This window comes from Hipposideros armiger, unplaced genomic scaffold (assembly GCF_001890085.2).
Source record: "Hipposideros armiger isolate ML-2016 unplaced genomic scaffold, ASM189008v1 scaffold_535, whole genome shotgun sequence".
In the NCBI taxonomy this organism is placed as follows: domain Eukaryota; kingdom Metazoa; phylum Chordata; class Mammalia; order Chiroptera; family Hipposideridae; genus Hipposideros; species Hipposideros armiger.
Genome location: NW_017731885.1, coordinates 385,265 through 410,335, shown reverse-complemented (window position 1 = coordinate 410,335; position 25,071 = coordinate 385,265). Strand labels below are relative to the sequence as shown.

Sequence of the window (25,071 nt, the reverse complement as noted above, 5' to 3'; positions counted from 1 at the left end):
AAGGTATATACATGTATTCATCTTTTGTTATCAGTATATATTGAGTATTAAAATTATAATAGTTTTTTCCTTTCTTAAAATGTGTATACATTTTTTGGCACCCTCTATATATCTAATATTCACTAACTATAAAGTAAATTACATATATTTCTATATTTCCTCTTTTTCTGCTTTCCTTTTTAGCAAAATTACTCAAAGGTGTTAATACTGTCTATCTCCTCTAAGTCTCTCTTGAACAATTCACAAATCAGGCCTCCAATATTTCATTCAAACTACTCATATGGAGGCCATCAGTGACCCACCACAATATAAATCCAATGGCCAATTATTAGTCCTCACCTTTTCGGACCTCTCCTGCTTAAAACATTGTCTTCCAGGACACCACACTCCCTGTGGTGCCTGCCTACCTCTTTCTCAGCCTCTTTTGTTGGTTATTTGTCTTCTTTCTGGGAGCTTCATGTAGGAGTGCCCCTCGGTCCTCTTCTCTACCTCCATTCACTCTCCTGGCGATGGTGCCCAGTCTCATGGATTTTAATAGCATCTCTATGCCAGTGACTCCTGAATTTTTATCTCCAGCTCCAACCTCTCCCAAACCCCAGAAATGAATATTCAGCTGCCTACTCAACATTTCCAGTTAGATACCTAGAAGACATCGCAAACTTAACATGCTCAAACTGAACTGTTCTTCTCCTACAATACTCCCCTGTTCAGATAATGACAACTCCAACTGGACAAAAACCCTGATGTCATCTTTGATCCTTCTCCTTCTCTCACATTTCATGTTATGCCTGAATTCAATGTCTGTCTAAAAATTCACAGGTTGAAGTCGTAATCCCAGTACCTCAGAATGTGACCGTATTTGGAGATAGGGTCTTTACACGGTTGATTAAGTGAAAATGAGGTCCCTTGGGTGGGCCTGAATCCAATATACCTGGTGTCTGTATAAAAAGAGGGACATTTGGACAAATACATACAGAGTAAAGATGACATGAAGACAGGAATAAGAAGGCCATCTACAAGCCAAGGAGAGAGGCCTGTAACAGATCCTTCCCTCGCAGCCCTCAGAAGGAACATCTACTGAACTTTGACCTTGGATTTCTAGCCTTCGGAACTCAGATAATCAATTTCTGTTGCTTAAGCCACCCTACCCATGATACTTTGTTACAGCAGCTCTAGCAAACTAATACACCCTATCCACTCAATCGGCAATTCCTGTTGGTTCCACCATCAAAAGAGGGATACAGAATCCAATTATTTCTCACCACTTCCACTGCTACCACCCTGGTCCAAGACATCATCTCTCAATGGATTCTTGCAATGGGCACCTAATTAGTGTCCATTTCTCCATTCTTCCACCATTGCATTCCTACAGCCTATCCTTGACACGGAAGCCAGTGTGATCCTTTTAAAATGTAAGTCAAACAATATGACTCCTCTGCATCCCACCTGAGTAACTGTGCAACGACCTGGAATCCCTACGCAATTTGGAGCTGTGCCTCTTAACACTGTGCTCTTACTCGGGTCCAGCCTCACTGGTGTCCTTCCTGTCCTGGAAACCTGCCAGCTGTGCCCCCACCTGTGAGCCTTGATTCTTACTATTCCTTCTACTAGGAACACTGCTCTAACATACCTGCAGAGCTCATTCTCAGACCTAAGTCTTTCCTCAATAGTCACTTTTCCAAAAAAGCCTTTCCTATCCATCCCATTAGAATAGCATGCCACCCCCATCACACTTCTTGTTCTATTTCAAAGATACGATTTCCTCCATAGCCGTTATCATTTTCTAACATACTATTAATTTACTATTTACCTTATTTTCTGTTTCCAGCCACTAGAATGATATCTACGGGCAGAGGTTTGTTGTTGTTTTCCTATGTCACCAGTACATAGAACAGTGCCTGGCACACTGGGAGCCAGTATGGTAGAATGAATAATTTGATCCCAATACTTCTCTGTATCCACATCCTCTGCCAGATCACTTGGTACCTTCTTTCCGCCAAGGCCTTGATGGCCTGTCCTGTCCTGCTTCCTGACACTGGGCTCAATAATGCTACATGCTTTGGCCAATGGGCTATTAGCAGACATGATGATGAAAGCAGAGGCTTAAAATGGGCCTGTTCATTAAATCTTGCCTCCTGTGCTTCCACAATTACCATGAGAAGGATATGCACAGAGTGACTCATTAGTCCCAGGACAAAGGTGAATGCCACATAAAGCAAAGTTAAGTCGCCCCAGTCACAGAGAAGGCCAGCGGGGATCAGCTGACAACCAACCACCCCACTAAAGCGGGTGCAAGGCCAGCCCAGATCAGTTGATGCTCAGCCTCTAAACACAGGCGCTTTCATGATAAGTGACTTGTTGTTTTGAGCAGCTAATTTTTAGGGTGGTTTGTTATGTAACATTTTGATGCCAACATGTAAGTGAGACAGCATGTAATAAATATTTGTTGAGAAAAAGATTTATTACAGTGATCACCGTAATAAGCCCAAGGAGGTTTATAGGCACACCAGTGCTTTGACAGGAAACAATGTCAACCCACATTCTTGGGGCTAGTCCTTTGTTCTAAATACTGGAGGGCTATGAGTTATTAAAGAGAGCCATCCCTACACTCAACATTGGGCCTACTCTTTCTGAGTTTATTTTGAATTTCACATTAAGCCCTAGGGCAGGACTCCTGGCAGCAACACATCTTTTTAAACTTTTATTATTATTTTTTTTTTTTTTTAGCTTTTCACTAGAGATAAACAAAAGGAAGAATAAACATTAAGGACAATGACATCTGACCCAGTTAGCATAGGAACTGTGCATTTTCTTTCTTTGCTTTGTTTCCATTCCTTTTATTTCTCTGCCAAGCTACACGTAGGCAGTTTCTTTCTCCATCGTTTGGTTCCCTTTGCCAAGTTTGAGAAGCTTCCCTTATATATTCCACTCTCATTTCATTCTCAAAGGATCGAATGCCTCAAGAATTATTTAGCAGGATGACTAGAAATCCACAGCATAAGGATTCCAGAGGAAAGGGAAAGATACCCACTATACCTAAAACTATCATTGCTTTTTATGTCATCTCTAGTAAATCAACAATTATGTACGTACCAGCGACAGGATCTGTGTGGAACTAATGTTAAAAGTGGCCTGTGTCAGCACCAAATCCCTCTGAACCCACTTCCCCACTCTAGCTGCAACATACAGTATACTTGGCTATCCAGAAAATTATTTTAAATTTACCTGGAAAACATTGTGCATGGAAATGCATAAGGGTTCACAAAATTATTAAATGAAGCATGCACATGGCAGAGAAAAATGTTAGACGTGTAACTGTTACCTTTCAGGCAAGAATTAATGTGGTCTCTGCCATCCTTAGTATTTATAGTCCAATTAGCCTGGCAGCTTGCAGATGTCTGCCTGCAACAGACTCATACCTCAGAGATAAAGTGCCTCTCCCTGAAAGATAGGATGTAGCCAGACTTTCTCTGACATTCCTTCACCCGAGTTCCAGACAAAACCTACATGATCACAGGGTCCATCTCTTCTCCTAACTGCCACAGGGACTGCTGGTCTCATTCCCATACCTACTCACATTTATTTTTCCCCCTGTTTAGGAGGCAGAGGGGTGGTATAAATCTTTAGCCCGATCTTCCCTTTTGAAAACAAACAAACTATTCTGAGGTACTGCTGTCACTAGTCACTTCAGGCAAGGACCGACAGGATGCTAGACGAGGGAGAAAAGTGGTTGGGTCGAAAGGGAGAAGGTAGGTGGGGAATAGGCGTGGCTATGGAAAATATGGAGACCAGGGGCAGAGAAGTCTGTCTCACTGGCTCGGCACACACGAGGACGGGTCTTAGGAAGGTCCCAAGGATGTAAAGCAGGGCAGTGTAGAAAGTCACAAGGCAGACGGTTACGGTTCTCTGCTCTACCTCGTGCCTCCGAAACAGTGATTACTGCCCAATAAACGGACACTGTTTTCATAGCTTTACAATGGAGATTTTAGTTTGTTTTGTTGTATTACTCTGTGCCCCTGTGTGGCTAATTGCCTACTCTCTTCTCACAAATAAAATGGCTTTCTTTTCAAGATGAAATAAGGCTAAGTCCCTGGGGCCTTTCTACATTGGTAAATGGTGTGGTCAGGTTTTAAAGGTTGCACTTAAAGTCTCCTTAATTCATTTTATTACTTAATGATCTCTCACAAACACACACACACTCTCACACACACCCCTACTTGCTGTGTGACTGTTTTGTTATCTTCACTATATTGCAAAATTGTAAAGGCCTGAGTCTATAGCTTATACTTCCCATGTAGTCCAGTATCATGTCAGAACATGTGAGCAAACAGTAAGCACTTAACAATTCCTTTATGTTAAATTACATAAACTGGTAGGTTGATCAACTTCATGTTAATTAGCAGTGGAGGGGTTGGTCTGTTAGCAAGTTAGGAGAGACAAGGCAAGAAGGCAAGAGGCATTCACCAAATATAGCCGAGAACCTGTCCATCTGTCTTCAGTGACCAGCGGAAAGGCCACCTCCTTCAAAAGTCTTTGCTAAACAGTGATTCTGCCTCGCTAGTCTACCCTTTCCACTTCAACTATAAAATCCTTGAAAAGAGACAATGAATCTCACTTATCCACCACAGAGCCTTTAAAGGTTAAAAAAATAGATAGGTAAATAGATACATGATGATAGATAGATAGATAGTTATGTAAGTGCACATAATCTTTCAGATAACTAGCTTTAACAATATTTCTTTTCTGTTAGTCTCTTTATATCCTTAGGTTCTCTGAAGACCGTCAACACATATGGGAGAACAAATAGTAATGGAACCGCCAGTTTTTAACCAAATAGACTGCATTCCTCAGTTTCCCTTGCAGTGAAAATTGTCCATATGACTGAGTTCTATATAAAGCCAGGCCATGTGATATAACCGCAAGAATTGTGTGGAAACTTGTGGTAACTTTGTTAGGAGGAAGCTAGTACATGTTTTTTGTGTCTTCAATATTTTTTTTCCTACATACAGCCTGGAAGGTCCATATGATGGTTAATGCTGGGCCAGACATTTTGGTCGAAGAGGCAACTTTAGAAATGGAAGTTGTTGGTGGAATCAATGAGACAGAAGGGTCCTGAGACCACAAGGAGCCTGTGCAGGAGGACTTGTCTATTAAACCTCCATTGCCTACGTCTGGCTATTTGCATAAGTGAGAAATAAGCTTCTATTGTGTTAAAGCCACTATTGTTCCAGGTCTCTGTTATAGCTGAACTTTATCTGAAAGGACACGCTATGGCACAGTATAGGAGACATTTACAACTCTGAAATATAAGGCAAGTCAATAAGTCAAGCTTCTAGAGTGATCCAGAGCCACTTCATAATGTAATGACATCAGACTTTCTTACTTGTCTCTCCAAAAGTTGTGACCCCAATGTCCACAAACATCTTCAATCCCAGTCTTCACATGATCAAAAAACTAAAATGAAAAAGGCAGGCTCGTTGATTCATTTTCACCTGAGATCAGTAATTTCCACTCTATTTATATCATGCCTGAATTTCAAAGACCCTAAAGTTTTGCTTTTTGGGGTTTTTTTTTCATGGAAAGCAATAAAACAATAATTAATCATCAACAAACTGATGAGATGTTTGTCACATGCATATAAAGCGAATCTTAGGTTATGTTTCTCATCATAAGTTTATTCATAATTTTGGAAAATAGGGAGTATGGCGATAATTTTCCAGTAGAAACATTTTCAGGTTGAAGGGAATAATAAAAGGGGATTCCTTGTCCCTGTGTTCCTGAGGCGTTCAGCAGGCTTACTTGGAGAGGCCACCGTGGGGCCCCGTTCATTCTACACCCCTGACTCATGTCTTTCTCAGCCTCCCTCCCTTTACCCTCCGCCATTTCCCTCTTCTTCAGGGAATTAGGACCATGATGTCAAACTGACTTAATCCAACATTTTTTCTTTTATCATTTAAATTGTTATAGTACATTAAAACTTACTCGACAATGGATTTCTTCACTGACAGCTTGCTGTTTCTTGTTGGACCTCTTAACATCAAGGAACTCCACCAGTGGTCGAATGGTTATTCCCTGCACATAAAAAAAAGAAAGTGAATTTTCTTATAAAATAAAATTAAAAATTCAAGAATAACTTTTATTCTCCTATGCTTTGACAACCAACAAACGATATCTTGCCCCAAATATGTAACACAGTACATGCAATATTTTGTACATGTTTTCTTCCTCTTCAATAGCTGGTATAGTTTCAGAGGGCCAAGTCCCAACACCTGCTACTAGAAACAAAATGCAAGAAACTGAAAACGTAATTCTAAGAAATAGAAAGATATTCTAAGAAATAATAAAGTATTATCCAAATCCAGGGTATCACCTACTTGTATTATCCACAGAAAACTTTTCAATGATTCTTACATTCATTAATTTATTAAAACCATTTTAATTGATCATCTATTACATATATGTCAGGGGCTTGGACATTTGAGACCCAAAGGTGAATAGTTGAAGATGTCAGCTCTAGGACTTTGTAGTCTTATGAGGAGAAGGATGTAACAATAACAGCTACAAAGTAGGCAAAGGAAGAATGAGAGCGACACGCAGAGAGTAGGTCAAGAAAGGCTTGGAGGAGAGGGGACATTGGAAAGGAGTCTTAAAAGATGTTGGAATCATATCATAGCAGAGAACAAACACGAGCAAAGGATCAGCAATGATAAAGGGCACAGAGTAGGTCTGGGCATGTTCACCATGACCTTGGCAAACGGAGAGAATAATAAGATATTTGGTAAGCAAAGAAGAAAAAAATGTCCTTAACATGATCAAAAATTAAATTATCTGCCAGAAATCTATAGTGAACATTTGACTTAATAATGAAACATTAAAAGCATTTCCATTAGGGGGCCGGCCGAGTGGCGCGATGGTTAAGAAATCGCTTGGGATGCCAGAGGGCCCCGGTTCGGATCCCACATATGAGGGCCAGTGACACTGCCCTCCACAGCTAAGATGCTGAACAACAGCTCAACCTGGAGCTGGGCTGCCATGAGTCGCCGGCGACGGCGTAGGCTGCAGCCCCTGTGGCAGTGGGTTGCCATGGGCTACCGTATGTAGCCAGCAGCCAGCGTGAGCGGCCAGCAGCCGCAGTGAGCGGCCGTCCAGAAGCCGGCGACTGATCTGCCTCGCCAGAGAAGAGCGCAATGATGGTGCCAACTTGGGCCAGTGAAGCAACGTCCTCCACAACTAGATTGAAGAACAAGACGACAGCAACTTGTCTGTTCCCCTTCCCCCAATTCCCCAGCACTGTTCCCATTCCCCCAATTCCCCCAATAAAAATCTTTAAAAAAAAAAAAAAGCATTTCCATTAGAACTAGGAACAATATAAGGATATTCCCGATCTGCTATTTGACACAGTTCTACAGGTCTCAATTAAATAAGAAGAGACAGAGATGGAAATATAGATACTGAAAACAAAGTGACAAGATTTTTGATGTTCATGGATGACCTACTTTTTTGTCCTAAAATATCTAAGACAATCCTTTTTCATTTAAAAATAGCAAGACAGTTCAATAAAGTGACTAGACATAAAATCAACATATACAAATCCATCCCATATATTAATTTAAAAAGGAAACAACACCTACAAAATAGCAATGAAAATTGTATCTATATCTTCATCTATGTGTATATGTAGAGAGAGAGAATATATACATAATAGTATGTACCAGTGTATAGACAATACATTAAATATATAGTAGCATACCAAATAGTTACTAAACATATATATGTACACTTATATACTCTATCTCCACATGTACATATATAATATATTGTATAGTCCTATCACAAAATGCACAAAACCTTTACAAAGAGCACTATAAAACTTAATCAAAGGATAATCAAAGGTTTGTTATTTCAGTTTTAAAAAGATACGTACAGTTCCTAGATGGGATTACTTAAAAATATCACGATGACAATTTTATCTCAATGTATATGCAATAATACAATTCCAATAGCATATTCCAAAGGATTTTTTAACAGTTTCAGAGGTTGGTTCTAAATTTGTCTGGAAGAGTAAATGTAACCAGAAAAATTTAGAAAAAGAAGAATGATGGAGAACTTACACATATCAAAACAAACTATCAACGAATATATTTAAAGTTATGTGATACTAGAACTAAAATAGGCCAGGTGAGGAGGAGGGTGAGAATGTCAGGTCAGTGAAGATCCCCAACTCTCTTCCTTGCTAGGTAGATGTCTGCCACCACTTGGCATGTAGAACATATGTATAGGAGGGGTATTGGATTTCGGGGGAGAGGTTGCTTATGTTGAGATATGTTCCCTGCCATACATTTGACTTCCATCTCATCTTTCTGCACCTCTTTAAGCCTTTACGAATGCTTTTGATAATATAAACTAACTGTAATACACACACACACACACACACACACACACACACACACACACACTTTTTAAAAATGCGACCACTTGTTTTTTTCCATCAATCCAGCTTTGGGCATTTTTCGGCTTAACTTTAACTTTCTGAAGTGTGAACTGATTTTTTAAAAAATTTGGTATAAGACACACCTTGTGTTCTATTTGTGTCACTTTCAACATCTGCCACTTTGAAATAACATAGGAGGTAATAACAGTTTTGCAATCAACACATATTCTGTAATTTATAACTTGTATAAATATGTATTAACATGTATTTTACAAAGATGGGTTTCATTGAATTCCAGATATCATAAAGACACTAGTTTAATAATAACGCCAGGAAAAAAATTAACAAAGTCAGTGCAATTTTTAAACCTATATAATGTATTCTAAGGACATGAACTATTGTTTCACATTTTTTTTCAATCATTATTCATTTAGTAAATAATAAATGAGTTCCCAGTATTTGTAAATATAGGGCATAAAAATAAAGATAAAATACAGGGTGGATCCCAGTCCCTATGTTGATTCCTTCTATAAGACAGACAATCTAGAAATTAATGGACTGTCACAAATAAAACAAAACTGATCAACTATAGGAAGCAAGTGTGGCCTGGTGCCCAGATCAACTCAAGTTTCTAAAACTACAGCATAATTTATAATTAGTTTAAAATTAATAAAAATTTTGATTATATGCAATGAACCACTGACACTGTCTTTTAAAATATGTACTTGTTTAAATAGTTCCCTGTAGAAATCGTCCCTTCTCTCCTTCAATAATTTGCAGTTGTCATGTCATGCTCAATAGGAATTATTTGGTAAGTTCTGCCTTATTTCCTCTCCCTCCCTTCTCTCTTTCCTTCCTTCCTTAATCCTTCTATTTTGGAAGTAGAGTACATGGCATCTGTGTGGGTCATATTAAGTTCCCTACACTGGAAGTTATATTCTAGGAGCCTGGGTCTCTGGTTGGGAGAGACAGAGGAAAAAAAAAAAGAATACCTTTGAGAAGGCACCTCATTTAGCACACTGGAAAATTTCTAAGTTAGGTCACCTGGGGAGCAACCTGATAAGGCCTAGAAAATAGCTTGCTACCATCCATATAGGTTAAAAAACAAAGATACCCCTTTGGTTTTCCATCGAACCACAGCAAAACATATTTGCAAAGCCCAAGTTAAATTTTCACCCATTCATTCAGCTTTGGCACAATAAACACACTTCAGAGCCAGACCTGATGGAAGGGACTCATTTAACAGACGGCAGGGGCAGTGTGACAGCCAGGTGAGCTTTGTTTTCTATCTTGTTCCATCTCTGCTTTCCACCCGCCCTGCACCCTTCTACTCCCAGTACCGTCAGAAAAAAGAACTGTCCATTAAATAATGAACATTCTTTTGGTTTGTTCTTTTGAAAGAAATTGATTTCTTGATTTTTTTTCCTTAGAATTAATTTTTTTTTAAAAAAAGGGAGGTGGAGGGCCTATCTTTATATTTCTTTGCTGACTTAGCAGCCAATTTCCAGAAAAACTTGAAAAAACTATTGTATTACAAACTATCACTGTCATTGCTATGCTATCCTACATAAGGCCTTTCTCACATTACAGAATTCATCATAGAGATCACAAGCCCAGTTGTACATACAGTGTTTATTTTAGAATGGAATAAATGGGACAAGAACAATAAAATTGTTTACATAGGTGCTCGTGCTTTTCACTTCAGTCCCACAGCCCTCTGTTTAATCTTTCTTTCAGGACTTATCACATTGTCGTATGTCTACACTCTTCCCCTAAACCATGCCTTTCCTTTTGCTGTGTCACCAACACTCTTTCCCTACTGTACCACTGGTATCCAGACACGCTGCTGTTGTGGCTCCGATCTTTGAAAAACAGAAACAAAAGCCCTCCTTTGGCACATATTTTCCTCTGGTTATTACCCCTTTCCTCTTGCAGACCACAGCTGAGTTGCCTGCATCATCTCCTGTGTCCACTTTTTCTGCCACCCTCCTCCCTGAAATCCAGTCAACGTGGTTTCCTCTTCACCAGCTGACCCTTAGTGATCTCGTGAAGATGGCCACGCATCACCCTCAACACAGAGTCACTGCATCCAACAGTCCACTATTGCCCACCTCATCTGACCTGGCAGCTGCATTTGTCAGAGCTGCAAGAACCCTCTCCTTCCTGAACACTTTTTCCACTTGACTTCTGGACAACTCCTGATTTTCCTCCCACTTTAACTAGTCACCATTTTCAGCCTCTTAGGCTGGTTCCTCAACATTGTCTTGACTTCTAAATATTGGTATGTCTTCTTTTCTCTACTCTTTCTATACTTACTCCCTGAAGAGTTTCTTCCAGACTCATGCTTTGAAAATCATCCATATGCTGATGAGTCTCATTTTTATATCTCCCACTCTACCTTCTCCCATAAGTTCTAGACCCATCTACACAATTGCCTACTCAGCATCTCCGTTGGATGTCTAACAGGCGAATATGCATGTCCAAAATATAAAACGAACACCTGATGCCCCACCCTTCCAACACAGGACTCCCTGATATTAAATTATATATCACCTTTTTTTCACCTATTTGCTCAAACAAAAACTCTCAGAACTATCTTTATCTTTTCTTTCTATTATATCCTAAATGATTCACCTACATTTTTTCATCTTAAAATCCTGATCATCTTGTTATTTTATTGTAGGACTAAAGAAAATTTTTTCTGAATCCCATGGAACTCTAGTTAGTAATGGTATATGTGAATTAAATATAAGAATGTGTCATTATATACACACACACATATACATATATATATAACATATATAGTCATGTGATATATATGTGTGTGTGTATATATATAATATATATGTGTGTAGGTGTGTGTGTATATGTGTGTGTATATACATATGTATATATATGTATATATGCCATTATTTAACATATCAAAGCTCATTTGAAGGTTTACTCAATGGCTATACAGTTGTGAGCATCCTCACTTCAGTTTGAGAAGCTAAGTCAGCAAGGGTGTGTTTGATCATTGGTAAAGGCGACCCCACCAGGGGTCCTGAGTGTCATGCACGTCGCTACAGGGGGTGCCAATAATGCAAGGCCTTGATCACTCTGACTTGGCCATTTTCAGGGTTGCGTTTGCAACAAGTTACCCTGAGAGATGAGGTCATGTTACCCTCCAGACAAAGAGTGTCAGATCCTCAAGCTCAGGGTCTGCCTTCTGTCTGTCTCTCTGTTGGTCCTCTGCACGTGCAGACAACATCGCAGGAACTTCGTGTCACCCCATGGGACTTGGGGTGTGGAAAACTGACACAAACCAACCTGGAGCTCTGTTCTCTGGATTCTGCCATAAGTAATAAAGTCCTTTGTCTCTGACCAGGAGCCAGGTGTCTCCTGCGAGCACTCATGAAAATTTCACAGGTTAACTTGTTAACTTGCAATTATGGTAAAAATCCCAGATGCTTCACAGTTCTGGACAATGATGCACAGTGGATACAACACTAATTTGCAATGGAGGCAAAAAGAGACTGCTGCCTCTTGAATCCCAGTCAATCTTGCTACTGGATGGACTTCTAGACAACCGCTGAATAAATTTCCAGAATTCTAAGGACCAACTATATGATTATAGGTATTAATGAATTTATAACTATTGTGCTCTAATAATTTTTCCTCTCAAAGGAAAGTACATTGAAAGATGTTAAGTTTTTCTTTCTTCTGTTACTATTTTACTTAATGTTATAATTAAACATAGCAAACCATCAAGTTAAATAATCAGGTTAGTACCGCTCTCAGGTGGTAGAGAGGAAATATGTAGGTAAACAGAGTGCCTGATATAAGTTACTAACCATTATCCAATAGCATTATCCAGATCTTAGAGCTATGTAAACTGAGGCTCACAGAGGTTGTTAGGAGCTGGGCCAGACTATCAACCCAGAGCATCCTTATTCCAACATCTGTGTTTTCTACTGCTGAACTCTGCCTCCCCTCGATCTTGAACATAATTTTAAAGCAAGAGGGACAACTTATATTTTAGATTACATTAGCAATCTTATTTAAAAGAAATGAACTTACACATCCAAGGAATCAGACTTGTTCACTCATTCAATATTCCACAAGCAAGACTATATTCTGGTAACAATGTGCTTCAGAAAGAGGCTACTTTCTCTAATTTATCAGCGTGGTTCACGGAACGTTAACATCCTCATTGTAAATCTTCAAATAATAAACCATATGTCACATGGAATTCTATTTTAGAAGATAGTGCTAACTCAACAGTATCAGGATAGAAGAACTCATCATATAAGAAATATTGAAATAAGGGGAAAAAAGACATTTTAAAGTTTAACGATAGGCCCATCAATACAAAAATTGTCATTTGAAGGAGAATGCATAGTTCTTAATCAGAAGGCAAAATTTTATACATAGATTGTAATTAATTATATCTGCTATGTTTATAACCCAAGTATCTCCTTCCAGGCTTCTTTCCCTGAGTTCCTTAATTATTGATTTATTCTGGAAAAAAAAATCCTTTCTAAAGAGACTGTGATGTATTTGTGTGTGTGTGTGTGTGTGTGTGTGTGTGTGTATTCATAGTCTCTTAAGAGCCAGGAGAATGGGAGGGAGAAAAACTGCTCAGGGTCAAGGCTACTCCATTAGTCTCTATTCTGTGCAAACAGAATAGTGGGGCAGACAACAGTGAAGAGAAGATAGCAGTAGGCGTGGAACTATAGCAATCCCTCTTCCCTACAGGCATCAAAGAGAGCTTTGCCAGGTTTCTTAAATCAGAGGAGCAGACCATGGGCTATGCCTTCAGACTCCCAATACTGACACCCAAATGTCTCCATCACCAAAGGAAGGATTAACTTGATGTGTTTACAATACCAAATATAGCCAACCCATCTAAACTATTCTGTTTGTTACCTCTGTTTTGTTTTTGTTTTTCATTTGTTATATTAAAAACTTGGTTCATATAGTCACGGGATATGGAGTAGAGAGTGGAAATGGAGTCAATGGAATTGTAATAGATAAGCATGATATCGGGGGTGGGAGGGCAGTAGATGGGGGGAGGGGGGTTGTTACTTTGTGAGGGGTGAAAAGGATAACTATTGCATTGTTCTGTACACCTGAAACTAACAATAAAATTTAAAAAAAAACTTGGTTCATTAAAGTTAAATATTGACATACATGGTTTTCATTGACTATGGGGAATGGAATGAGTATAGATCGTCTTATATCTTTTGGTTGAGTTACAATTCCAAAAATTCAAAACTAATATGTGTGTGATAATGATACTCTATATACCTACACACACAATCAATGAACAATAGTATACTTTTCTGTAATACTTTTCTTTTTCCCCATGCTTGTTCTGATTGTAGAAATGCAATTTTATGCCTGTTGTATCTAATAACTAAAAAATGTGAGCTTGTCTTTTGCATGTCCTCTCCTGATTTACATCTTCCTATGAAGTCATTATATTGTATTTTACAAGTGTTTATATCCATGATGTTGGGGGAGGGTGCTGGTTTTGCAGATGACTTGAGAAACACTTACATAGACAGTAATGGTTGACAGACCTAGTTCCTAGTGGCACTAGGCTGACATGTTTCTATTTTCATATTTGACACCTTACGTTCTGAGAGCATGGGGAAAATCCAGAGCTTTAACTAACCTTGGCGGGTTAAGGACAGGGCAGCTGGCCTAGGGAAGGTGGTGAGTCACTCACCCCTATCTGACTTTCCCCTCAAGCAGGATGCCCTAGCGTGCTCCTGAGAGATGAAAATGCTCAAGGCAAATGGATTCACATCACAATTCTGCCTCAGGTAGAGTGTAAGTATAAGAAAGTGGATGACTTATTACAAGGACCTTGTAAAGATCTTTATCTCTTCATCAGTAGAGATAAAGACACGTAAATTTGCTTCTCCTCTACACCCACGAGTCTCTCTGAGTATAAGAAGGGAACTCAAACCAACATGGGATGTTGAAACCCAAACTAGCATGTGTAACTGTAACTGAAACTGTTACTAACCATAACCGGCTGAACAATGGCTTCTCTAAGAGAAGTCAATAAAGCCAATGGTTCCAAACTTATCTGTGGAGTAAGAGTCCTGGGCTCATCTTCAGCTTCCGTCATTACCACTGTGTGTCGTTGGGCCAGTCTCTTTTCTCTCTTTGAGCCTCACTGGTCTCTTTCTCAAAGCTTTGTTTTGAGGATGAAATGACATAATGCAAATAGGAAAGCCCTGGTCTGAGTGCTTCACACAAGGAAGCGGTCACTGATGGGTATCGCCATTATGTGCTGATGACAGACAGCAACAAAAAGTGGTCATTTCTTAACTTAGGAGAGGGACCCCCAAGGCATCCTTCTCCAAGATTTCTTGAACAGGACAGCCTACTGTCCCCAGTGTTGGGAGGTATGAATAAATGAAGGATGAACTCCTGTTTGGAGAACTGACTAGAAGCTCAGTGAGTTACAATATTGGATACTTACCATCTACACCACATATTCTACTGGGCACTTTATTTAGAGTTAAGACCAAACTGGTTTTGACTCCCACCTCGATCTTTTACAAATTGTGTAAACTTGGAAAAAGTACTTAAACTCAGTTCCAGGGCCTCAGTTTTCTCACCTATGAAATGGGAAGAATGATGGTGACTCCTCCTAGAATTCTGTGCCATAGAATTGTCATGAGGATTAAATATGTTAATATGAAAGATGTTTTGACCTGAGTCAGGCACCTAGAAAGCACTCTGTGACCAAACGGTAAACAAGTTTTTTTTAAAAATAAAACAAAACATCTCCTGTTTTTCCTCCTTTGTCACTTAGCAGGTGTCCTCAGTCTCCTTAGCTCCTGTCCTCCCCTCCCCAATGTCTTAAGACTGGGCTGCACCGGGCCCAGTTCCTGGTCCTCCTTTTTGGTTTCCTTGGTATACATTTTCACTCCCTTGGCAATCACGTCCAGTTTCATGGCTTCAAATACCAGCTACTTGCTGATGACTGAGCTCTTTCCTGAACCCCAGACCCACAGTACCCTGCATATTCATCACATCCAGGTGTAGGTGTAACAGCCATTCCTGACCCAGTGTGCTCATCGCTCAACTGTCAATCTCCCACTTTTTTTTTCTTTTTCTCTTTATTAATTATCAATCTCCCACTTTTGTCTCCTCCACCCACAGCTTCCCCTTCTCACTGGAGGGCAAGTCCATCCTTCTAGCTGTTCAGACCCAAAACCCTGGAGTCCTCCATGACTCCTCGCTCCCTTATACCCCAAGTCTAACCCATCAAGGGATCCTGTAGGTTTCACCTTTAGGATGTATTCCAGGATCTCACCCCTTTCACCATCTGTACATCCACCACGCTGATCTTACCTGGTGATGGCATTGTCCTCCACACTGAATTTCCCATCTCTACTCTTTCCTGTTAATAGTATCTTCTCACAGTGGCCAGGGTGATCTTTTTACAAAGGAAGTCAAGACACATCACACTTCTGCACAAAACCTTCTGATGGCTTCCATTTCTCTGGGAGGAGAGCTAGAGTCTTGACATTGGCCTGCATGGCCCTACATGACTTAGGATTCCAGCACCTCCCTCGCCTCCTTCATCCCACTCCCCTCCAGTCACACTGGCCAAGAGCACCATGCTTACAGACCTTTGCCCTTTAGTCCCATTTGCCTGGAAGTTTCTTCAGCTTAGCTATTTCCTTCAACCCCCACCAGCCTTTGCTCAAGTGTCATTGTTCTCATTATTGCCTGCCATGATGATTCTATTTAAAATTGTAACCCCCTTCACTACTCCATAGTCACCATGCCCGGTCCCTTTCTTATTACATAGCATCGTTCACCTCCTAACATACTCTCTACCTCACTTACTTATTGCGTTAACTGTTCTATATCTGCTGTCCTCCCTGGAATATAAGCTTTCCAGGGACGGGAACATTTCTGTGTTTCACTTATTCTGAGCTCCTAGTGCACTGTCTGGCACATAGCAGAAGCCCAAGACATATTTACTAAACAGTAGCCATAACCTATAATCTCCTAAAGGCTGGTTTATTGATGAAAAGAGACTGATTAACTTGCAAAGTCAGGATCCCGACACAGGACCATGCTCTCCCTGCCATACTTTCTGCCTCCCATCATTAAACTTGAATGTACCCATCCCACCATTTCAAAAGAAACACTGCTAAGCACTCAACTCATGTCAAGTAGCTGTTGGAAGGTCATCACAGAAGTAGCATTTACTTAGTACATTTACTAGGTCAGAGAGTGAAAAAAATGACAAGGATGAGCAAGCACAGTTCGTAAGTTTCCAGTAGTAAGCTTAGATCACTTAGCTGAGAGTCCTTAAATAATGTATCCTCTGTCAAGGCCAAGTGACCACACTGGACTCTCTTAGGCAGCTGCACAATCCAGTGACATGAGAAAATATCACTTTTCCTAACATTATAACAACCAAAGCTTCAATAAGATGCTTTGCATCTTATTGCAAAGCTTTGCAATAAGATTGCAAAGTTGCATCTTGTGAAAGATGCTCATCATGATAGTCTGAAAGATCAGGTTTCATCCTGGTAAAAGGAGGCACTTTGCTGAGAGAAAAAACTCAACTCACCAGGATGAAGACAGTAAAGAATATGACGACGATCGCAGCTGTAATGAAGAGCTTTTTCCGGGGAAACACAGCAGCAGGAAGGAGAAACACTAGCGCAAAGCAGATGGCACCTCGGAGCCCCCCATAGGCAATGATAAACTGATCCTTAAAGGTCAGGGGGATCGTCCGGAACCAGTTAATGGCCTGAGTCAGGACAAAGACACCTGAGAAGGAAAACAAAACCAGTGAAAACAGACTGTGTAAGGCCAGAATGTGTAAATACAAAGATGCATTTTCTGTGCTTCTGTGACAAGGCAGAGGATTTAACAATATGCCCCATGGAATCTTTCCCTCTTTTCCTCTGCTGTATTTGTACTACTAGGCTACTGGGCCTTTGTTGTTCCAAAATAATGGGTGAAAATGTGGAATCAGAGTAGCTAAGAGGGATTAACTGGATTTATAACAAGGGCATGACAATGCTCGGGGAAGAAAAGATCAGGAAGGGAGAGAGGAACAGAAAGAGGAAGAAAGGAGGAAGAGAAGATGAAGAGGAGGAGAAAGAAGAGATGAGGAACATGGAGACAGGGAGACAAAGAAGATGATGCAGCAGCAAAGGGGAGGGAGGAGACAGAAGCCCCATTCTTTTTGGGACTGTTGCCGACTGTTCATTTGGGGAAACGTGCTCATTACCCAGTGCTCGCCAGATCAGACAGAAGGCCAGGGTGAAGCAGACAAAGGCCCAGTTCCACTCGTGGTTCTTCCCAACAGTGGACACACCCATGAAGATGAAGATCAGGGTCTCGCTGACACTGCTCAGCATCTTCATGAAGTACTTGATGGTCGTGTAAGATTTCTGAGATACGTTTTCTTCCACATACTTATTCATAGTCATTGCACAAGCAATGATTCTGCAAGAAAAGATACAGCTTCTATTTAAACATGACAATGATCCTAATCAGAATATAAGAGTTAACACTTAAGAACTCAATTATGGCTCTACCCTTCTGCCCATGAGCACAACATTATGGACTTATTTTTAAAAACGAATGTGATTTGCTTGGAAACCCTACTATCTGTGGAGGTCTTCATCTGTACTACTTGGCTCTGCCCAGCTTTGTCCTCTACAGCAATCCTTACCCCAGCTCCACATTCTCAAAGGTCTGTGGACACTGGCACCATTAGCTATCATGTCAGCATCGCAAATAAAACCAGTCCATCATGGGTCGGCCAAGTGGCTCAGTTGGTTAAGAGTTAGCTTAAGAGCATGAGCTCTGAGCAACAGGGCTGCCAGTTCGATTCCCACATGGGCCAGTGAGGCTGTGCCCGAGCTTAGCTTCCACTAAACTGCCAAGAGGTGACAGGATGGTTCAGCTGGTGAGAGCACATACTCCTAACAACAAGACTGCCTATTCGATGGTGGGCTACACCCGCCCACAACTAAGACTGAATTTGGCAACTTGAGCTGAGCTGCCGTCTAGCTGGCACTGTGGATAGAGTGTGTTCTCTTAACAACAAGGCTGCTGATTCGACTCCCACATGGGATGGTGGCTACGCCCACCCGCAACTAAGATTGTAACATAGCACCTTGAGCTTTGAGGCCACAAGCTGCCAACAGGCAGCCAGATGGTGACTGGCACCCTCTACAACTAAGATTGAAGAACAACAACTTGGCTGGTCCCCCTCCCCAATTCCCCAATTAAAAAAAACACAAAAAATCAACAAGTCCATAATAAATTCAAGACCAATTATCTTCCTATAAAACAAGATTCATCTTTTCTATTCCTCTGGTACCTTACATACTAAGCTATTGCCTAAAATGCTTAACCTGAAATTGTGGTCGCATTGGCCTTCTCTCCACTGCCACCCTTCCTCAGCGCACCCCCACCACCACCACCATAATTGGTCACCAGTTGTTTTCTATTGTTTGGTCCAAATAATTGCTCACCAATTGTTTCTGTCATCCTGAGTGTCTCTAGGACCCACTCTCTCTTTTTTGTCCCGATGCCTTAGTTTCAGGTCTCATTTCTACTTATCTACTGTATCTACTTCCGGGAAATTTAAAATATATCAATAGGCTCTGAGAATTCCTAAAGGAAAGAAATGCTTTTTGCGTATTTTCCCCAACATATCCCATACTTTGGGACCTCACAGTGCCTATTTTAATATAGCACCTTTGTACACTCCAGTAAGGGAAGGGCTCTCGGGTCAGCTCCTAAGTTGGACCCCTGAAGCTCTTCGCACGCTTCCCTCAGTGGACAATTCCAGTTACACCCCATTCGCCTCCCAGCACCTACCATGTGCTTCAACTGTCTGTAACTTGCCAAGCGTTCCCTGCTCTTTGCTGCCTTTCTGCCTCACTTACACATACGCTCCTCTATCTGGAAGGCAACACCTGACCAACTCAAATGCCACCCATAGAGGGAAACTTGGCATAAGCTGGATGATAGCTCATAGTAGGTTCCATCTACAGGGACACGGTTACTATAACATACCAAAAGGACTTCATTATCAAGTGTGTTGTAGAATGAAATAAAACAGATTCCAGGAAGCTGTCCCTCTCCTTCCACGGTGTGATCCCATGTCTTAATCCCACTGCTGGTCAGGATCTATGAGGTTCCCACATTCTCACAACTTTAGAACATGATGACTCTACGTGTCCCCTTACCCCCAACCACTGCACATGGTCCTCTCTTCCTGAGAGGCTTTCTGATGTTTTAGGGAAATCCTCCTTGCTATGAGTCCGAGGATATAAGAATGCAAGCCTGAGAGCTCTCTGAGTTAAGACCTAAGCAGGTAACCGTGAACGTATTTCATTGCAAGGAACAGACCTGCTCCTCACACAGAAAGCGTGTATATTTACTTTTGTGCCACATATTATTATAAAACAAAACAATCCCACCTAGCCAAGGACCATGCATTTAGCCACCATGTCACTGCCCCCAGAATAAGCAGGTATTTCTCCATTTGTTATTTTTCCATTTGTTATGTGCGAGGAATGCATAATTCGTATTGTTACCAAAAGAAAGAGCGCCTTATTCAATGGGCTAATAAAATCCAGCAGCCATAAACACATGGCACAGCCTTTAAATAGCTAAGGGCTTATATAATAATAATAGTCACAGTGTTTATAACACCTCTCCTCTGTGCCAGGTACTGTGCAAACAAATTGTCAGTATTGTATCAGTGAAACCTCACAACAAGCTTTGGAGGCAAGTTCTATTATCATTCTCATTTTACAGTTCAGAGGACAAATGCAGACAGAGATCCACTTATTCAAGATTACACCACTAATAAATGGCGGTGCCAGGATTTTAACCAGGAAGTCCGCCGCAAAGCCAGCACTGTTAACAACTTAACCCTCACTCTTTCCAAGCTCACCTTGAGCCCGATTATCTCTGATGAGAACGAGGGCTTCCTCCCCCGCCAGGCCCTTGCTCCTGCTCTCTCAAGCACAAGCGTGTTTGTATTAGTTTCCTATGGCTGCTGTCTGAAATTACCAAGAACTCAGTGACTTGCGACAACACAAATTGATCATCTTATGCTTGCAGAGCTCAGAAGTCCAAATTCCCTTCCACTGGGGCTGAAACGCAGGTGGCAACAGGGCTTGTGTTCCTTCTGGAGGCTCTGGGGGAGGACCTGTTTCTTGCCTTGTCTAGTTTCTGGAGGCTGCTCACATTCCTTGTCTGGGGGTCACATCGCTCTGACCTCTGCCTCCTGGTCACACACATTTCCTTCTCTAACTCTGACCGCTCTGCCTTCCACTCATCAAGATCCTTGCGATGACATCAAGCCCACCCGGATAATCCAGTGTCACCTCCCCATCTCAAAAGCCCAGCTTAATCACATCGGTGAAGTCCCTTTCGCCATGTAAAGTATGAATATGTTTATTCACAAGTTCTGGGGATGAGAATCTTTGCGGGTTCATTATTCAGTGGACCACACCATCACTGGCATTCACCTCCTTTGTGGTGGTGGCCACAACCAAATCCATGTCCCCAGATGAGTGTGGCCAGAGCTGCTCACATCTGCTTGGTGACAGAAGCTAGCAGGAGCTCTGTCACACAGATTTGACAAAGAAGACCAGCCGGCGATAGAGGCACGGAGAGCAGAGTGGAAAGTGGCAATCTCTGAGGGAGCCTGCAGGGGGCGCCTTGCCAGTACCCACCTGAACATAAACCATTGGTTAAGCACATTTCGGAACATCTTCATCTGTCATACTTTGCGTTAATGTTTCTTTAACCAGACTTTAAAAAGTGAGATATGCCAAAAAGTAATGAGGGTGAAAGCCAGAGTAAATTAAGAATCTGAATCATAATATGCTTTATGAAGAAAAGACATACACAGCAACACAAACTAACAAGCCTTTCAGAAATGTTGACATGTTGAAAATTTGTAACAAAACAATTTGTAATGGCCATATTACTTCCTGAAATTCTCTAATGCTATGCAAAAGATGCTTCACAATGATTTTAATAGAAAGCATTTAAGCTTAGAGAAAAAAAATGGAGAACGTTAAACATCAAAGTACTCACTACCCAGCTTTTTCTAATCACTTTTATGTTTTAAAAGAAAACATCAACTATAGAGTTGAAATTCCTATGCTTCTCATACCAACCGAATTTTCCTCTGTCCCTCTTCACTTCAGATTTTTTTGCTTGTTTGTTTATCTTTCAGAAAGTGATTGTTCAAAAGCTGGAGAATATCGTTTTAGTGAATGTGCTAAACATTTCCCTCTGAGATGATGTTCATATCAGTCACTGGGCACAATGTGAGCCATACAGGCAAAAATTCATCTTCAGTTCATTATGTGAGTAATTTAACAAAAATTTCTATTCAGAAATGATTGAAAAATACAGCTTTGGTGTAGGAATTAAAAAAAATTTAATTTTACATGAATGTCCACGGGATCAATTTCCATTGCTTTGTATCCTTAACATGACACCGGGACTGAGGCTCATGTCTGCCAGACACCTCACTGTAACTTAATTCTGTTTCCGTCCAGCACAGGTAAGATGCTGAAGGGATGAGCACGCTCTCAGTGGGTTCCAGAGGCCTCAGTGCCTGGCAGTGCCCTGGTCAGGAAATGTGGGCACGTCTGTGACATTGATGCCCCATGCACCCTGGGGACAAATGTTCCCAATGTCCTTGATCTGGTGTTACAGCTCTCTGTACATGGCCTCTCAAGCAAAGGCCAGGAGGAGTGTTCATTGCAAAGAGGTTTTCCATTGCAGTATACTCTGACTTGAAGTCAAACCACCTCACTCAGTAACATCATAAGGACACAAAACAACAAATGAGCTAGTCTCCCTCCAACTAGGAAGGCAAACACAATACAGTCTCCCAGGAACAGAGAAAAATAAAACCTTCTCTGTCCTGTTCCTAGATCACCTACAGCTAACAGTCACAAATGTCACCATAAAACTGAGTCTGCTTCATTTTTCTGAAAGCAGCACCAGAAACATATAGTGCTAAGGAATGGTGCAGGCTGCTGACTGTCCTCAGCCATATTGGTTTGGAGTATGGAGTGGGCAGAAGTGTTCTTGGGTACAACGTCATGTCATGGCATGTCTCAGTAGCACTGCACGTTACTGAGAGATGAGATTTCTTTTTCCATCCTCATGTGAACACATGGGATTTCATGCCTAAAGTCCACAGCCTCTCACCCTGATTCTGAACATCAGTGTGATGGTATCTACACCAAAATAATAACCTAAATAGACTCAACACATTGTAGAAAATTCCAGTTGAATTTCTTAACCCTAAAGGTCCTTCAAACGTAAAACTATTGGCCTTTAATATTTCAATACAAACTTCCTTTTATTAGCTCATGTCATTGAATCATCTTCCCCCACTTTCCATGCCTCCCTTTTCTAATCTCCATATTTAATTAATATAATGGTAAATAACAATTTAATATCAACCAACATTTTCTTAGCATCTCCTCTGGGTCCAGTTCTGTGCTGAGGTCTAGGAAGATGAAAGCAAATAAGATGCAGCTTCTCCTTTTGAGAGATGCCAGTACAACAAATGAAGAGTCATGGAGAGATTACTGTAACAACATTTCAAGTGCTAAAAATGGGGAGTGGCACCGATGTTTTGGTAGTGCAGGCAAGGAAATCGCTACGTCTGCCACACAAGAGGGGGCATTTGAGCAAAGTCCTCATGGATAAGTGAAGAGCTCACCAAGCAGAAAGAAGAGGGAAGTAAGTCAAACAACAGGAGAGGCCATGTGGAAACAAATAAACAGGTTGGCATATTTAGGGAACTGTGGAATGACTGATAGCTGGCGGAGAGGAGATGAGGATCAAAGAAGTTTATGGGCCAGATAATGACAAATGACACTGTTATATATTATGCTTAGGAATTTGAACTTTATTCTGAAGGTTGGAGGGAAAGTGAGACATTGTATCTTTGATCACATAATTAGTATCTCTTTCCCCAACCCAACAGAAGATTCATGGAGGGAAAAAAAAGTGTCACCAATGCTTAGCATAGTGTCTGGCTCATCGTTAATGTGTTTTGAATCAATGACTATATGGATACATGGATGGAATTGTTAACAGGAATGGTGGTGTGGTATGAACAGATTTGTATTTTAGACAGAGAACTGGGAAGGACATGTGAAGGACAGATTTGGAGGGACACGAACCTAGAGGTTGGAGTCAATTTGTTTCCTGCGACGACGGTTTGTCATTTTGTTTTCATAATCCAATGCAGCACCTGGCCCATATAACACCCCAAGACATGACCATGTTTTGACAGGTGTTAGGTTCCATCCCGTGGGAGGTTCAATTCCACATGGAGGTAAGGTATGCATAGAATTCACTGGTGCAGTCTGCTTTGTTATTATCTTGCCTCACATTACGTTGTAACATAAATGTATGGTGATTATCAGTAATTTAGAGAAGGAATAGCTAAAGCACTATAATTAGTGGTTTTTATATTCACCAGCAATTGAGGTTTTCTTCATCACACTATCATTCTAAATTCAGCATAAAAAAAACTCAGGCCAGCTAATACTGTCTCAACAGAGCCTTTGGGCGGGGGTGGGGGGCATTAGACTTTCTATTTAGATGATCTGTCATTTGGCTGTTTTTGGAATTGAAAATTCCAATACTTCTTTCTATAGCGCTCTGTGACTCCATCCTAGCCGTCAACGAAGCCAGCTTTCTATGGACATTCATTTCCTAACAGAAGGGATGCTTGGGGAGAGCAGGGGCTAGCGGTCAACCATGCTTGGCATGGTTCTGTGAATCATGCTGCATGTGCAAATTCAACTAATGCTGGCTGAGTCTACTGAATGGTCCGAAGACCTAAACCGTTCAACCAGATGGTCATGACCTGTTTAACCAAAGGGACCAGGCATCGATACCAAAGGTGGGCGGTGACAGCAGATTTCTAGTTGTAAAGATAAAAGTCCATATCCTATCTGTGTTTACATACATACGGTGAAGCCATGCATCAGCTAATTCAGTTTATAAGTGTTTTTATTTTTTTCAAGAGGAGTCAATTTTGTAATTTCTGTTCCCACATTAGGAGACTTTTCTGTAATCGGAATTGCTTACAATTAAACTGATAGCAAGGAATGCTACAAAATGTTTTGCTCCCACTCTATATTCATGAGTGATCTTTAAAAGTATGGATTCAATTGCAGGAAAATACAGCACAAATCATATTTGTATATTCTCAATCAAAACTTTGCCAAATATGAAAGTGACCTCTGTTAATCAGTGCAAAGCATTAGCAGTGATGAAGAACAATTAAAGAGCTTTCCCTGTGCTGGTTAAAGCCAGGTCTTGTGGTGACTCAGGGTACACTGCCTGTTCTCAGAATAAAGTACTCACTCATGTGAGGTAAATTAATTATTCCAGGCATGAATTTATTATATAATGGATTTCCTCTTCCAGGAAACATGACAACCAAGAAGAGTGAGTTTGACATATGAGAAAATGCAAGAAAAAAAATGGTTTTAAAGGAGGATTCAAGCATTAAAAACTGAACAATCTTTCTTAAAATAGCAAAAGTTAAATAGAGTAAATTCAAACTATTACAAATGCTTGATTATTCA

At 40.8% G+C, this 25,071-nt stretch overlaps 1 protein-coding gene across 1 annotated transcript in view; it reads right to left on the bottom strand.

The window, feature by feature from the left end:
* Positions 1-25,071, bottom strand: part of SLC9A2 (solute carrier family 9 member A2) — an 83,139-nt gene that overhangs the window by 13,233 nt on the left and 44,835 nt on the right. Inside the window, exons 3-6 of the mRNA XM_019668726.1 lie at positions 17,694-17,911; positions 17,025-17,227; positions 5,983-6,072; positions 5,384-5,454 (exon numbers count right to left, since the gene is read on the bottom strand). Coding sequence (XP_019524271.1) covers positions 5,384-5,454; positions 5,983-6,072; positions 17,025-17,227; positions 17,694-17,911 — 582 coding nt within the window. The remainder of the gene's footprint in view (positions 1-5,383; positions 5,455-5,982; positions 6,073-17,024; positions 17,228-17,693; positions 17,912-25,071) is intronic.